Source organism: Odocoileus virginianus, chromosome 10, assembly GCF_023699985.2.
Source record: "Odocoileus virginianus isolate 20LAN1187 ecotype Illinois chromosome 10, Ovbor_1.2, whole genome shotgun sequence".
Classification (NCBI taxonomy): domain Eukaryota; kingdom Metazoa; phylum Chordata; class Mammalia; order Artiodactyla; family Cervidae; genus Odocoileus; species Odocoileus virginianus.
In genome coordinates, this window is record NC_069683.1 from 4,655,480 (window position 1) to 4,673,401 (window position 17,922).

At 35.6% G+C, this 17,922-nt stretch overlaps 1 protein-coding gene across 1 annotated transcript; it reads right to left on the reverse strand.

Moving 5' to 3' along the window:
• Nucleotides 1–11,660: 11,660 nt before the first annotated feature.
• On the reverse strand, nucleotides 11,661–16,574 carry LOC110151096 (olfactory receptor 5D13-like). The gene is given in 4 exon segments (XM_070473726.1): nucleotides 11,661–11,896; nucleotides 11,899–12,565; nucleotides 14,354–14,402; nucleotides 16,546–16,574. Coding segments are annotated over 4 exon segments (981 nt in total).
• Between the last annotated feature and the right edge of the window lie 1,348 nt (nucleotides 16,575–17,922).

Below are 17,922 nucleotides of genomic sequence, written 5' to 3' on the forward strand. Positions count from 1 at the left end.
AACCTCTTCTGAAGTATATTTCAGTAAAGTCATCAAGAAAATTACATTTCTTTCTCATTAAAAAATAGAGATACTCTCAAGGGTAAGCAATACTTGTAAGCTAAACTTAGGGATCATGCTGTATATTTATGTCTACCTGAGGGACTTTGGGAATTCACACCCCAGAGAATTTTGATTGGGGTGTTTTCCATCTACAAACAAGACAATTTAAAGAAAATCCCATACTCCTCATCTAGAGTATAGTTTATTTTAAATCATTAAATTATATAGGAAGCTTGAGCACATTTATCTTCTCATCTTAGAAAACACTAGCAATCAAACTGTTTATATTTATCATGGAAGATGTGAATTCCAAAATTCAGAAAGAGAAAATCACAATTACTGTTCAATAGACCACGCATGGTGTTGTTTCTGTGTTATGTTTATTTCAGTCTTTCTTCTAAGTTTTCTTATTTGGACATCTACATTTTCATAAAAAAACACATTCAATATCACACTGAATAGAAATATGATATTATGGCATTTGCAGTTATTATTGTATCCCAATGTTTCCCTGTTTTATTAAACCTTGTTGAATATGCATTTTTTGATAATACAATTGACAAAACCTATCAGTTATGCTGTGTATTAATGGTCTATTTCATCATAATAAACTGCTGCAGATTCAGTGACTTGAAAAACACTCATTTATTAGTTCACAATTTCATATGCCCAAAATTAGGCATAATACACCTCGTCCCTCTATTCACGTTTTCACAATGCTGAAATCAAAGTGTCATCGTTTCTCACCTAGAAATTGGTTCTCTTCCAAGCTCATTCATATTGTTGGAATAATTCAGTTCCTTGAAGATGTAGGAATAGGGTCTTGTTTCCTTGACATCTGTTTTGGGGTTATTCCCAGTTCCTAGAAATCACTCCTAGGTATCCACTTTGTTTTCTCCACTCAAGTCACTCTTACACTTCAAATCTCTCTTTGAATACCCTCTTATAATTCATACATCTCTTTAAAGAGGGATTCAAGCATTTTTAACAAATCATCGGATTATATGAGACCCACCAATCAGGATAGTCTTCTTTTCTTATGATCAACTGATTTAAAACTAGTTATAATTTAAAATTATTTGTCAGCGGCTCCCAGATTAATGTTTAATTGAATGGCTAGTTGAAGATACATGTACACCAAATGGTGGGGAATCTTAAGGACTAGTTTAGACTTCTACTTGTCACTTATGAGGTCAACATTTTTGTATGCTCTCTATTTATACCTCATTCTCTCTAAAATAGCACCTACTTGCTTGAATGTTTTACTTAAGAGAAGAAACTTAATGACCTGTGATTCCATCTTAAGATAAAAAAAGAAAACATAGTTTTTAATCTCACAATAAATAGAAGGAGGGTCATATGGCAGTTCCATTTCCAGTTTTTAAAGAAATCTCCACACTGTTCTCCATAGTGGCTGTACTAGTTTGCATTCCCACCAACAGTGTAAGAGGTTCCCTTTTCTCCACACCCTCTCCAGCATTTATTGCTTGTAGACTTTCAGATAGCAGCCATCCTGACTGGCGAGTAATGGTACCTCACTGTGGTTTTGATTTGCATTTCTCTGATAATGGGTAATGTTGAGCATCTTTACATGTGTTTGTTAGCCATCTGTATGTCTTCTTTGAAGAAATGTCTGTTTAGTTCTTTGGCCCATTTTTTGATTGGGTCATTTATTTTTCTCCAATTGAGCTTGAGGAGTTGCTTGTATATTTTTGAGATTAATCCTTTGTCTGTTGCTTCGTTTGCTATTATTTTCTCCCATTCTGAAGTCTGTCTTTTCACCTTGCTTATAGTTTCCTTTTTTGTGAAAAAGCTTTTAAGTTTCATTAGGTCCCATTTGTTTATTTTTGCTTTTATTTCCAATATTCTGGGAGGTGGGTCATAGAGAATCCTGCTGTGATTTATGTCGGAGAGTGTTTTGCCTATGTTCTCCTCGAGGAGTTTTATAGTTTCTGGCCTTACATTTAGATCTCTAACCCATTTTGAGTTTATTTTTGTGTATGGTGTTAGAAAGTGTTCTAGTTTCATTCTTTTACAAGTGGTTGACCAGTTTTCCCAGCACCACTTGTTAAAGAGGTTGTCTTTTTTCCATTGTATATTCTTGCCTCTTTTGTTGAAGATAAGGTGTCCATAGGTTCGTGGATTTATCTCTGGGCTTTCTATTTTGTTCCATTGATCTATATTTCTGTCTTTGTGCCAGTACCATAGTGTCTTGATGACTGTGGCTTTGTAGTATAGTCTGAAATCAGGCAGGTTGATTCCTCCAGTTCCCTTCTTCTTTCTCAAGATTACTTTGGCTATTCGAGGTTTTTTGTATTTCCATACAAATTGTGAAATTATTTGTTCTAGTTCTGTGAAGAATACCATTGGTAGCTTGATAGGGATTGCATTGAATCTATAGATTGCTTTGGGTAGTATACTCATTTTGACAATATTGATTCCTCCAATCCATGAACACGGTGTATTTCTCCATCTGTTTGTGTCCTCTTTGATTTCTTTCATCAGTGTTTTATAGTTTTCTGTGTATAGGTCTTTTTTTCTTCAGGTAGATATACTCCTAGTATTTTATTCTTTTTGTTGCAATGGTGAATGGTATCATTTCCTTAATTTCTCTTTCTGTTTTCTCATTGTTAGTGTATAGGAATGCAAGGGATTTCTGTGTGTTAATTTTATATCCTGCAACTTTACTATATTCATTGATTAGCTCTAGCAATTTTCTGGTAGAGTCTTTCGGGTTTTCCATGTAGAAGATCATGTCATCTGCAAACAGTAAGAGTTTTACTTCTTCTTTTCCTATCTGGATTCCTTTTATTTCTTTTTCTGCTCTGATTGCTGTGGCCAACACTTCCAAAACTATGTTGAATAGTAATGGTGAGAGTGGGAACCCTTGTCTTGTTCCTGATTTTAGGGGAAATGCTTTCAATTTTTCACCACTGAGGATAATGTTTGCTGTGGGTTTGTCATATATAGCTTTTATTATGTTGAGGTATGTTCCTTCTATTCCTGCCTTTTGGAGAGTTTTTATCATAAATGGATGTTGAATTTTCTCAAAGGCTTTTTCTGCATCTGTTGAGATAATCATATGGTCTGACTCCTGGGCATACACACTGAGGAAACCAGATCTGAAAGAGACACATGCACCCCAATGTTCATCGCAGCACTGTTTATAATAGCCAGGACATGGAAGCAACCTAGATGCCCATCAGCAGATGAATGGATAAGGAAGCTGTGGTACACATACACCATGGAATATTACTCAGCCATTAAAATGAATTCATTTGAATCAGTTCTAATGAGATGGATGAAACTGGAGCCCATTATACAGAGTGCAGTAAGCCAGAAAGACAAACACAATATACAAAGACAAATACAGTATACTAACGCATATATCTGGAATTTAAAAAGATGGTAATGCTCACCCTATATGCAAAACAGAAAAAGAGACACAGATGTACAGAACAGACTTTTGGATTCTGTAGGAGAAAGTGAGGGTGGGATGTTCTGAGAGAATAGCATTGGAAAAAGTATACTATCAAGGGTGAAACAGATCACCAGCCCAGGTTGGATGCATGAGACAAGTGCTCAGGGCTGGTGCACTGGGAAGACCCAGAGGGATGGGATGGGGAGGGAGGCGGGAGAGGGGATTGGGATGTGGAATACATATAACTCCATGGCTGATTCATGTCAATGTATGGCAAAAAAACACTACAATATTGTAAAGTAATTAGCCTCCAACTAATGAAAATAAATGAAAAAAAATTTTAATATATAAATAGAAGGAGGAAAAGATGAGAATGGTGATCAGCAAAATAGAAAATGGGCTGTGAAACAGAAATAAGGGATTGAACAAAACTAAAATTCTGATGTCTAAAATAATACATAAAATCAATCATCTGTTAGATAAATTGATTAAAAATAAGGGATCATAATGCAATTGCTACTCAAGAAAAAAAAATGGAACTGCATTACAGATGTTGTCAATGTAGAAAAAATAATTAGGAAGTATTATTATAATTTTCTTCCAAAAATTTCAACTACTTAGTTGATGTCAAAAATCATTTGAACCATACAAATAAAGTTACTAAAGATGAAATACAAAATATTAATAGCCTCTATCTTCTTATGAAATTGAATTTTCAGTTAAAAATCTTCCCACAAGCAGAACCCCAGGCCCATACTATTAAATGGTAAATTCTGTCAAGCATTTAACTAATAAACAGCACAAAAAAAGTGCATGGATATTTGAATAAACAGAGCAATAAGAGATATATGCAACACTTTTTCTTCATCCCATTAATATAGCTCATTCTCAAACTGGAGGCATTGGGATTTGAATTCAGTCAGTCTGAGCCCAGAGTTTGTGCTCTTAGTTTAAAAGTTATGTCATTTGATTGCAACTGGGCCATAAAGATTCTTAAAGGATAAGCTTATGATCATGGGTTTTGTATTCTCACAGTTGGGAAGGTTTTGGTTGAAGGAAGGGCTTGATCGGAATTTTACTCCAGGAAGATGATTCAGATGGGAGAGGGAGGAGGGACTAGGAGAGGAAATGAGACTGGAAATGTTATTTAAACTTGATGCTGTTACTATCTTGCCTATACCTTGTGTGAAACATGTACTTAGGATTGTGTTTATTTGTATGTGACAGCTCTCTGATTCCCAAACATCCATGTAGGTAAGAATATTCCAAGAGACTTGCTTAAAATGAGCATTCCTGGGTTTCTCTGCCAAATATCCGGGAGTTCAACTGATTTCCCAGGTGATTCTGACAGAGGTTCTAAGAAACCTCTATGATAGAAACCAAGGATTTCTGGATTTGATTTTCAGGTACACATATCTAGAATCCAGCGCTGCGCAAGTACAATGATAGAATTCTTTGGCTTGCTTCCTGACCTTCAGGAGCTCAGGATTTGGTTGCAGAGGTTAAGACAACTCAATCAGCAATGTGCAAAACCTGAAAATGATTAATTAGTTTAGAATGTGTGAATCATAGCTCCATAGTTTAAAAACTGATAGCTGAGATGCGGGTTACTGGAAGCCATCAGTATATATATATATTTTGTCCCCAGTAAAAAATGCATTTCTCAATGAGGCAAACATTGTAAATGAAGGTACAAAGTTTACTTTTAGAGACACGGCACAACAAGTGGGCGAGCATGTAGAGAAACTGTTAAGATCGAAGCAAGGCAGAGAGGCACACCAGGAAAGAAAGGGTGTGGGTGTCTCCGACAGTGAGGAGGAGCCACCACCAATATTTCTGATCGTTTTCTGAGTTTTTGGACATCTCTGGTGTTTCAGGGGTTTCCCTGGTGGCTCAGAGGTAAAGAATCCATCTGCCAGGCAGAGGACACATGTTCTATCCCTGGGTCAGGAAGATCCCCTGGAGAAGGAAATGGCAATCCACTCCAGTATACTTGCCTGAAGAATCCCATGGATGGAGGAGCTTGGCAGGTTACCATCCATGAGGTTGTAAAAGAGATAAGACTTAGTAATTAACCAACAACCATGAACAACAAAACCAGACAAAGGTGTTGTAAAAAAAAAAAAAAAAAAATCAAGATAACTAATGCACTTCATTACAGAAATACTGAATAAAATATTAGAAAATAAAATATCACAGTATATGATAGAAAAATAATGACTTGGGTGAGGGGGAGGAACCAAAATAATTACCTGTATAGCAGCAAACAAGATATATAAGAAGAATCCCTTCAATCTGATAAAGATCATCTATAAAAATACCTCTAGCTAGCATTATGTTTAATGTAAAAACAGAAAACAGAAAAAAAAAATCCTACATCAAGTAAAATAACTTGATTTTCTCCTAACCCTGTGTATAACAACAACCAAAAAAATAATGTCCTCAACCACTTTTATTCAACATCTTATTTTAGATTTTTTCTGAATAAGGAAAGAAAATTGTAATTACTGAAAAGTAGAGAGTGAAACTCTCTTTATTTGCCAGCTAGTGTCTGTATATAGAAAGCTCTAAGCAATCTGCAACCAAAATATGGGAAAATAATAACAGAATGCAGTAGTGCTGCATAAATGAGTATATATAAAAATATCAATTGCATCATTGTATTCTAATGGTGAGCAAATAGAAATGACTTTTTAAAGTATAATTTGCAAGACTTATTCATGCATGCATGTATGTGTGTATGTTAGTCTCTCGGTCGTGTCCGACTCTTGGCGACCCCACGGGCTGTAGCCTGCCAGACTCCTCTGTCCATGGAATTCTCCAGTCAAGAATACTGAAGTGGGTTGCCATTTCCTTCTCCAGGGGATCTTCCCAACCCAAGGATTGAATGCAGGTCTGCAAGCATATGGATTATCAATAAACTGTTGATAGCTAAACTGTAATCCCTGAGTACCTCAATTACACTGAAGGCAAGCCATTTCTAGTATTCATGGTCAGCAGGTCATGTTTTTCACAATGATAACCTATTTCTGACATTCTATACTCTAACAAGAAAGTGAAAGTGTTAGTCACTCAGTCATGCCTGACTCTTTGGGACCCCATGGACTGTAGTCCACCAGCCTCCTCTGTCCATGGAATGCTCCAGGCAAGACTACTGGGATGGCTGACCTTTCCCTTCTCCCCACCCCTTGGTGCAGAGTACTGTCTCTAAGGCAAGCAGAATTCAGTAGCGGCGGCTCTCGAGTGCAGGCTCAGTGGAGACAGGCCCAGCTGCCCTGCTGCGTGGACCCGTCCTGGACCAGGGACGGGTTAAAATAGTTAAAGTTTTCTTTGATGTTCTGCCCTTGTACTCCTAGTAACCCTAAATTTTCAACCCATTCTGGAATTGTGTTGTGAAAGTACACTAAACTTTTCCACTTACATTGAATTAATTTTGAAAATGTCTAAATGCTATTCTTTATAGCCTATTTTATTATTCATCAGGAGGTTAACAACAAAATAAGTGCCATACCTGCTGTGATAATAGCTGAAACTATCTTGGACAAAAAGCTTTTCTTGTCCCAGCATAGCACGTTGTGGAATTTGGTTGACAAATATAAAAACTATGAAGCTACTGGACAAAGTATATAAATTTCAATATGCAGAAAAAACATGTATTACTGCATTTTAATTAAGTTTTTAGCTTTTTCAAAGAAAAATGTCAGGAAAAAAACCATTTCAAATGGGACATCGGAACATTTCCTGGTTATTACTGCTATCACAAGGCATATCCTCCATAGTAAGATGAGAACATTAGTATAAACTTTGAAATCACGAGGATGGAACTAGATATTTCAATAATGAATCCAAAGGTTATACGACAAGGTGTGATGCATAGTAGATATTTAGCTTTCTTATTTATTGGAATTATGAGTAATGGCTCTGATTTTTAAAAACTTCTATGTTGTGAAGATCAGGCACAAGATGGACTGTTGTCGACTGGTGCACACATTTGGGAAGACAGTGTAGACATCCTTTCCTCTAGAGCCCACACAATAGATACACTATAGTATTTTGTTTGAACACTTTGTCTACAATGCATAATTATATATCTAATGTCATTTTCTTACCCCATTACAGCTTTCTCGGATTGCCACGTTCTGACCCTGTAGGAAAGATATCTTCCAAACACCATCCCCACAATATATCCTCTGTAACAATAGTGTAACTTCTCAGTACTTCCTTCAGTTTAAAATATTCTGTGCAATATCAGAATAACTGTCCATGATTACTTTAACCTGACTTTCAGTGACTTTAAGATTCCAAATAAATGTTATTGGTAAATGCATGACATTTCTATCATTCAGTTTGACTTTTTCAAAACTGCTTGTATCCATAAAAATGTGTATATCACTTAACGCATTTTTATTTAGTGAAAGTGAGTCTATCAAACTGTGTTACATAGCACATGCCCATTTCCTTATATTAGCAGTTTATTTCCCCACTTTATTCTTGCTTCTGATGTTTTATTTTACCACCTACTGTAATAGATAGTGCTCCTTCTTTTGCCCCCTTTCTTTACATACAAACACTCATGTTTATAACTCACAAGTATGATATGCCGTATTGTTTTATTTATAAATATGATTGTTACTGTCACTTTATTTCTTGAAGATTACAGGAAAAAGTGAAGACAGTACCTGCTTTTTTTGTTATTCTTCATTGGCCAAAATGTTTATTTCATTTCTGGCTATATAGTGGAAACCCAACGAGAAAACCAGGATAAATATTATTTGAAAGAAAGAAAGAATCAGAATACAATACCACAAACCTTTTAAGTCAAATTAAATTGATTTGTGGGTACTTTGCTCTAAACATATGTGTGTCTCCTGCAAAGATTGTTGGAACTCTGCATTTTCTTTTTAAAATAAAACAAGAGTTATGAGTCAACTCACCTAAATACAGAAGCCCTTGAATGAGTTTACTAAAGAACTCCTTGCTAAGAATTAAACACCTGGAATGCTGCTGCTTAGTATTTAATAGAAACAGACCTGAAAACGGTAGTGCAACCCACCAGTAAATTTATTAGCTCTTTCATATATTGCTATTTTCATATATATTCCACATATATCACTACTGTTTTACATATATTACTATTGAGAAAAATCCCAGATACCAAAGGTAAGATCAAACTGGAAACTAAATCCTGACACAAAACTGCATCACAAATATATGCCATCAAGATCTTAGGGATGTGGAGACAGAGTTTATCACTAAAGTGTTGCCTTGATGACTGCAGTTCAAGTAATTAGATGTTAACACTGCCCCATGTGGTGTCTTGATTGTGTATTATTTCCTAAAGCCTTAGGGCATTTGAATTATCAGCTTGTTTAATGTTAAAACATAAAAGGAATTGTATTTGTTTCTTGATTTTATATGGATGCAAAATATAAAACTATTCAAGAGAAAAATAATCTATTTGACAGTATTGCAGAAAAAGCTTTTATTAAACTATATTTCATTTATTTTTCTATTTTCTTATGACAGTAAATGCTCATATTTTCTTATGTTTTTAAAAGAGAGCTACCTAAACAGTAAGTCATATTATTTACTTGGTATATTGCACCATTTATATTGTAAACTTCATATTATATTTACATTATTGATTTTATCAAGAGGAAATAACTTTCATTGTTGTTTTTCAAATGTAAATGCAGTGTTCTCAGATGTTTAAATTTACTATTGAATTTTAAAAAATGACTCAGTGGATGTGATTTGAGCAAACACCAGGAGATAGTGGAGGACAGGGAAGCCTGGTATGCTACTCTCCATGGGGGAGCAAAGAGCTGGACAGGACTTAGCGGTTCAACAACAGCAGCATACCAAATGCACATTTTCTTTTATTAAATCCCTCTTAGATATGATATATTATCTTATTTTATATATCAATGAACTGATTTGCTGTTTGAACTGGTTGCCCATGTTTATTTATGATATATTATTCTGTACATTTCTTATCTGGTGATATTGTCATCAGACAATAAGCTATAAAACACTCCCTACTTATTTTACAGAGAGGCAAAATTTATGCAAGATTGACAATTATATCTTCTTAATGTGGAACCTTCCCTGAAGATAAGACTATGATATTTACAAAGAATTTTCTGCAGTTTTGATAATAACAGTAGGAAATAAACACCAAATATAACTAGAAAATTACTCCTAGATGTTTCTTCTTTCAGGCTCTTCTTTCAAACTCAGGGTTATTTTTATTTACTTTCTGTTGAGTATTATCTTTGTGCTTAGAATGAAACTATTTTTCATCTACAAGACTGTTCTTGAACTTGAATGAACTATGTATCTAGGCAGTAATACCCAGGAAAAATAGCATTGAGAAAGTGCTCCACAGTCTGTTCCCCTATTAGCCCATCTAAGTTTTTCTTTATCTCTTTCAGGCAAAATATTTTTTTAAGATGATGAATAGTAATGAAGACCAGTTGTGCAATAAAGAATTTAACCCACCATCTATGGAGTTGGTGCATCATATGACAGTTGCCCAGCATCAACAAATTTGCTGAAATCTTATTTATTAATATACATGATATGAAAATTAGTATTACCTAATGAGGCTCACGGGCTTTCCTGGAGGCTCAGACAGTAAAGAATCTGCCTGCAGTGCAGGAGAACAGGTTTTGATCCCTGGGTAGGGATGATCCCCTGGAGTAGGGAATGGCTATCCACTCCAGTATTCTTCCCTGGAGAATTCCACGGACAGAATAGTTTGTGGGCTATATCCACGGGGTCGCAAAGAGTCGGAGAAGACTGAGCACCTAACACAATGAAGTTTATATTGAACTTATAACATTTTCTCCATTTAAAGACTATTCTGTACATTCTTTCTTTATCTTGTGAACAATTTCATTAAAAATATTTCCATAACACTTTAGAAACAAAACAAAAAGCTGCACCTATGCAAACCACCAAGAAGAATTTAAAGTTAAAAGAGTATAATTTATTTCTGGAAATAAAGAGCTCATCATTAGGACTTTGTAGAACAGACAATATAATCATTTATATTAACAGATTTTCAATCTTAAAATCTACATTCATTGTAAAATTGTACTGTCAAAATTTATGGAGAATTTCTGCTTTAAATACATGTAAATAAATGACTATTCACAGTATTTTCTGAAGTAATAAACATTCTATTCTAAAGGATTCTACAGCCATCCAGACTTTTTTTTTCTTTATAATTTGTTCTGGCTTTTCTTGAAAGACAGAAACCTAATCACAGCATCAAAATTATTCTTTGCCTAAAATATGTCATCTATTTTTTTAAGATTAGGATCTTAAATACAAGATGTGTAACATATGTCAAAGATAGTTCATTGTATAAACTGCAGGTAAGTTTGCTAGTTGGGCAAAATTAAATCAGGTTAACCAAGATGCTCTAGCTGATATTAGCAGGGTTCCCATTCAGTCCACCAATAATGTTACTTACCAATGAAGTTCTCTGTTATTTTATCTTTATATACCAATAGCTATATATACACAATTTGAGATTGACATGAAGACTACTTTAGATTTAGCTGGAACTATTTCTGAAGTGTGCAGTTCTTATTTTATTTTTGATGTTTTATTTACAAAAAGCAAATAAATTTTATATTAACAAGTACAATTTGACCAAATTGATTTTGTGGGGATGGAAATATGACTTCTTTGAACTTATAATGTACCGATGTTTCTTGTGTGGGGTTAAATGAATATGTCTTTTCAATTTAGTGTCTTAGTGTTGAACAACTCTCAGTTTACTATATTTCTGTTGATGCAACTCTTTCATAAATTTTCTATAAATTTAGCTATAAATTACTTTAACTTTTAGCTATATATTTTCAGAGCAACTCTATAAATCCATTGCTCGATGACTGTACCTTGGCAGCCAAATGATAATGTGAGCTTACTCAGAAATCTTTATATGAAAAACCACCTAGAGACTTAATTTAAATGGTCCAGGCTTTAATTATGTGTTGTTTGTTATTTTATAGGTAATTCTCTGAAGTTTACTAAAGTTGTTGAATGTTGTATTAACCAGGACCTTACACACTTCAAAAGTGTGTACTGTTTTCTTTTCTGAAAAAAAAAAAAAATAGTTTGAAAGTACTATAAATTCTGGAAGACTTGGACAACTATCCTCTTGAAAGTGCACACTAAATCTTAGTCATTTTACATTGATCATTAATTGAAATATTAAGTTGGTGTTGATTAACTTCCTGACAGCGGCCTTCACATCTTTGTTCCTGAGGCTGTAGGTCAGCGGGTTCATCATGGGGATGACCACTGCGTAAGACACAGAGGCCACCTTGACCAGGAGCCATGAGCTTCTGGAGTTAGGAACACAATAGAGGAGAAGGATGCTCCCATGGAAGATGGTGATGGCAATCAGGTGGGAGGCAAGGTGGAGAAGGCTTTGTGGCGCCCCCCAGTCGAGGGCATCTTCAGGACAGTGATAAAAATGCAAACATAGGAAGTAAGAATAATCATCAGGCTGCTTACTTCATTAAATGTGGTGGAGGCTAAAATGATCTCCTGGTTAAGGTAGGGGTCAGAGCAGGAAACAGCAACTATGGCCGCATGCTCACAGACAAAGTTATTTACGAACTTAGTCCCACAGAAGGATAAAGTCAAAAAAAGTAATGTGTGTATTAGGGAACAGGCTATACCCCAAGAGTATGTAGCAATCACCAACACAAAACTAAACCTCTGGGACATCACAGCTGTGTAGAGAAGAGGGTTGCAAATGGCCACAAATCGGTCATACGCCATCACTGCCAACAGGAACGTCTCTGTCACCACAAATATGCAGACAAAGAAGAACTGCATGAGGCATCCTGTGAAGGAGATGGTTCTGTCTTCCACAATCAGGTTTTCTAGCAGCTTGGGTGTAACTACTGTTGAGTAACAGAGATCCACAAAGGAGAAGTGGCTGAGAAAGAAGCACATGGGCGTGCGGAGCCTGGAGCTGGACTTGACGATCAGGATCGTGCCCAGGTTCCCCAGCACGGTGACTGCGTAGACGGTCAGGAAGACCAGGAACAGGGGCAGCTGGAGCCGAGGATATTCTTTTTTTTTTTTTTTTTTTTTTGGAAAAGAGAAAGAAAAGTGATTTTATTTTTTATTTTATTTTTTTTCTTCCATTTATTTTTATTTGTTGGAGGCTAATTACTTTACAACATTGCAGTGGTTTTTGTCATACTTTGAAATGAATTAGCCATGGATTTACATGTATTCCCCATCCCGGTCCCCCCTCCCACCTCCCTCTCCACCCCATCCCTCTGGGTCTTCCCAGTGCACCAGGCCTGAGCACTTGTCTCATGCATCCAACCTGGGCTGGTGATCTGTTTCACCCTAGATATACATGTTTCGATGCTGTTCTTTTGAAACATCCCGCCCTCGCCTTCTCCCACAGAGTCCACAAGTCTGTTCTATACATCTGAGTCTCTTTTTTCTTTTTTTGCATATAAGGTTATCGTTACCATCTTTCTAAATTCCATATATATGTGTTAGTATACTGTAATGGTCTTTATCTTTCTGGCTTACTTCGCTCTGTATAATGGGTTCCAGTTTCACCCATCTCATTAGAACTGATTCAAATGAATTCTTTTTGATGGCTGAGTAATATTCCATGGTGTATATGTACCACAGCTTCCTCATCCATTCGTCTGCTGATGGGCATCTAGGTTGCTTCCATGACCTGGCTATTATAAACAGTGCTGCGATGAACATTGGGGTGCACGTGTCTCTTTCAGATCTGGTTTCCTCAGTGTGTATGCCTAGAAGTGGTATTGCTGGGTCATATGGCAGATCTATTTCCAGCTTTTTAAGGAATCTCCACACTGTTTTCCATAGTGGCTGTACTAATTTGCATTCCCACCAACAGTGTAAGAGGGTTCCCTTTTCTCCACACCCTCTCCAGCATTTATTGCTTGTAGACTTTTGGATAGCAGCCATCCTGACTGGTGTATAATGGTACCTCATTGTGGTTTTGATTTGCATTTCTCTGATAATGAGTGATGTTGAGCATCTTTTCATGTGTTTTTTTGCCATCCGTATGTCTTCCTTGGAGAAATGTCTGTTTAGTTCTTTGGCCCATTTTTTGATTGGGTCATTTATTTTTCTGGAGTTGAGCTGGAGGAGTTGCTTGTATATATTTGAGATTAATCCTTTGTCTGTTGCTTCATTTGCTATTATTTTCTCCCAATCTGAGGGCTGTCTTTTCACCTTACTTATAGTATCCTTTGTTGTGCAAAAGCTTTTAAGTTTCATTAGGTCCCATTTGTTTATTTTTGCTTTTGTTTCTAAAATTCTGGGGTGTGGGTCATAGAAGATCCTGCTGTGATTTATGTCGGAGAGTGTTTTGCCTATGTTCTCCTCTAGGAGTTTTATAGTTTCTGGTCTTACATTTAGATCTTTAATCTATTTTGAGTTTATTTTTGTGTATGGTGTTAGAAAGTGTTCTAGTTTCATTCTTTTACAGGTGGTTGACCAGTTTTCCCAGCACCACTTGTTAAAGAGGTTGTCTTTTTTCCATTGTATATCCTTGCCTCCTTTGTCGAAGATAAGGTGACCATAGGTTCATGGATTTATCTCTGGGCTTTCTATTCTGTTCCATTGATCTATATTTCTGTCTTTGTGCCAGTACCATACTGTCTTGATGACTGTGGCTTTGTAGTATAGTCCGAAGTCAGGCAGGTTGATTCCTCCAGTTCCATTGTTCTTTCTCAAGGTTACTTTGGCTATTCAAGGTTTTTTGTATTTCCATACAAACTGTGAAATTATTTGTTCTAGTTCTGTGAAAAATACCGTTGGTAGTTTGATAGGGATTGCATTGAATCTATAGATTGCTTTGGGTAAGAAGCCCAAGAGAATGAAAGTGACCTCAGCACTCTGGTTCACTTGGTTCCTGTGGACAAAATATTAATGTTGATCCAGAAGTAGAAACTAAACTTTGAAACAGGTGAGAAATGTGAGAGGCTCACTGGGTCTCTGTTTGCAGTGTTTCTGTAGATGCTACACTTCTGCCTTATTTCAGATGCTAATGTCCCCTTGCAGTCAATTATACAGCCAATAACAATGTTCATTGTGTGTGATCTTCAGAAACAAAGAACTAAAACAGGTTAGATCCTGCTTTATTTCCAATAATAAAATTCATTATTATCAGCTGCTTTCAAGAGACATTGTCTTCGCATGACTCTGAGCTTTGTGAAAACACCTGATATGACAATTCAATTACATGCATTGGAGAAAAACATATCGTTAGGTTCCAGTTTCTTACCTGCCTCACCTCCTGAGATATGAGACAATTAACTTATATGCTAATTTGTATAATGGTAACATTTCTGCAAAACAGTTAATATAATATTTTCTTGGTTGTTCTATCCCCTTTCAATTCCTTTCTTATTCCTAGTTATTCCAAATTCTCAACCCTTTCTGAAGCTATGCTATTCTCAACCCTTTCTGGAGCTATGTTATAAAACATACTAAACTTTTTCATTTATGTTGAATTAATTTTGAAAATATTTAAATGGATTCTTCATAGCCAATTGTATTATTCATCAGAAGGTTCAAAACAAAATATGTGCTATGCTTCCTGTGATAATAGTTGAAACAGTATTGAACAGAAAACTCTTATTTTTTTCCATTGTAGCAGACTTTGGAGTTTGGGTGACAAAAATAAGAACTGTGAAAGTATTGGAAAAGCATATAGGCTTCAGAATGGATCAAATATATACTCTGCCATTTTGAATTAAGAAAAATTTGAATTTGAATTCTGAAGAAAAGTGGCTGGAAAACACCTATTTCAAATGGGACACCAGAATGTTTCTTGATTATTACTGATCACAAGGCATTTCCTCAACAGTAAGATAAGAATATTAATATAAACTTTCAATCACTAGAATGGAACTAGATACTTCAATAATGAATTCAAATGCTGTAAGACATGGTAGAACAGATATTTACCTTTTTATATATTAGAATTATGAATAAATGTTATGATTTCAAACACCTGATATGTTTGTGAAAATCCTGCAGAAGCATGGACATCTATCAACTGGTGGAGACATTGGGGAATACAGTGTTGAAATCCCTTCTCCTAGAAGCCACACGATAGAAGCACTGTAGAATTTCATTAGAATGCCTGGTTTAAGATGCATATTTCCTTGTTTTCCTCTAGGTTTTCTCACCACCCTATAGCTTTCTCTGATTCCCACATGATGAACTTGTAAGAAAGCTATCTTCCAAAGACCATGTCCACAGCAGATCCTCTGTAAAAATACTCTGTAAGGTCTCAGCACTGCAAAGATTGATTATGACTATATCATTCCAGCCACATTCTTTCCATTTAAAATACTCTGGGAAAGATTATGAGAATAATTTTCCATGATTGTTTAATATAACAGTGACTTTAAGGTTCCAAATAAATGTTAAACAAACGCATAACATTAACATTATTCAGTATGACTTTTCCAAAAACTGCTTAGATCTATATTCAACCTCATTATCACTTAATACATCCTTCTTTAGTGAAGGTGGATTTATCAACTTCTGCTATATAGTACATGCCTATTTCTTTATAATTTATTTCCCCATTTTAGTCTTTTTTATGATGTTTGTTTATTTTACCACCTACTTTTATAGACATGACTCATTGTTTCATCCCCCCTGTATACAGACAAACTTTCATATTTATCACTCACAATTACCGTAGGTTATTTTCCTATTATTTACAAATATGGTTGCTACTGTCACTTTGTTTCTGGAAAATTACAGGAAAATCTCGAAGACAAGGCCCACTTTGTTATAATTCTCCCTTTTGCCAAAAGGAGAATTCTCCATTTCTGACTTTATGGTGAATACCCAATGAGAAAACTATGATAAAAACTATTTGAAAGAAAGAATTGGAATATAACTCCATAAACCTTCTCAGCCAAAAAGTGGTTCTTTGTGGACACTTTGTTCTACACATGTGTTTGTCTCCTACAAAGATTACTGGATCTTTGTATTTTCTGTTTTAAGTAAAACAGAAGAGACATGAGTCAACTCACCTAAATACAGAAGAACTTGAATGAGTCATTTAGTGAAGAACTCTGCCAAGATTAACGAACTCCAGCAATGCTGCTGCTTGGTACTTAGAAATACACCTGAAAAGGGTAGTCAAAGCGCCCAGCAGTTTTCATTAATTATTTCATATTTTATGATTTTCCAACCTGTTAAGAAAACTCAGGGATACCAAAGATAAGATCAAGCCTGAAAAGTAAATCCTGGCACCAAGCTGTATCACAAATATACGCCATCATGACCTTAGGGATGTGAAAACTAGAGAATATAACTGAAGTACCGCCTTGATCACTGCAATTCAACTAATTATGTGTTAACACTGTCTCAGGTGGTATATTGGTTGTATATTATTTCCCTAAAGCCTTAGGACATTTGTATTATCAACTTTACTCATTCAATCTTAAAAAATAAACAACACCATTTTTAAAAATTTTATGTGGATATAAAATACATAAATCCACAAGGGGAAATTATATAGCAATAGATTTATCTTTTATTATTCCACAATTTAATTTTTAAAATTTTCTTATGAAGATATATATATGTATTCTTATGTTTCTAAACATATGGCTGCTAAACTATAATTATACTATTTGGTACTTTATAATATTTGTATTATAAACTTTATTTTGTATTTACACTATTGATTCTATTGATAGAAAACAGCTTCCATTGGCTTTTCAAATATAGAATGTTCTCAGATGTTTATATTTATTCCTGAATCTAAAAAGAAATTTTGGATGATATGTCTTCTAAAAATATCTGTTTATGGAAAGGATGATATTTTCACTAAGTTTGGTAACTACCCATTTTGGCTTTAAAGACACAGGTTAACAATAATAATAACTTGATGCGGAAGGAGCTGAAGTGGAAGCAGTAAGTTTACTTTCTTGGGCTCCAAAATCACTGCTTTATGGTGACTGCACCCATGAAATTAAAATGCACTTGCTCCGTGGGAGGAAAGTTATGACAAAACTAGGCAGCATATTCAAAACCAGAGACATCACTTTGCCAACAAAAGTCCATATAGTCAAAGCCATGGTTTTTCCAGTAGTCAGGTGCGGATATGAGAGTAGGACCATAAAGAAGACAAAGTGCCGAAGAATTGTCCTTTCAAATTGTGGTGCTGGGGAAGACTCCTGAGAGTCCTTCATCCAGCAAGATCCAACCAGTCCATCCTGAAGGAAATCAACCCTGAATATTTATTGGAAGGACTGATGCTGAAGCTGAAGCTCCAGTGCCTTGGCCACCTGATGTGAAGAGCTGACTCACTGGAAAAGACGCTGATGCTGGGAAAGAGAGAAGGCTAGTGGAGAAGCGGGCAGCACAGGATGAGCTGGTGGGATGGCATCACCGACTCAACG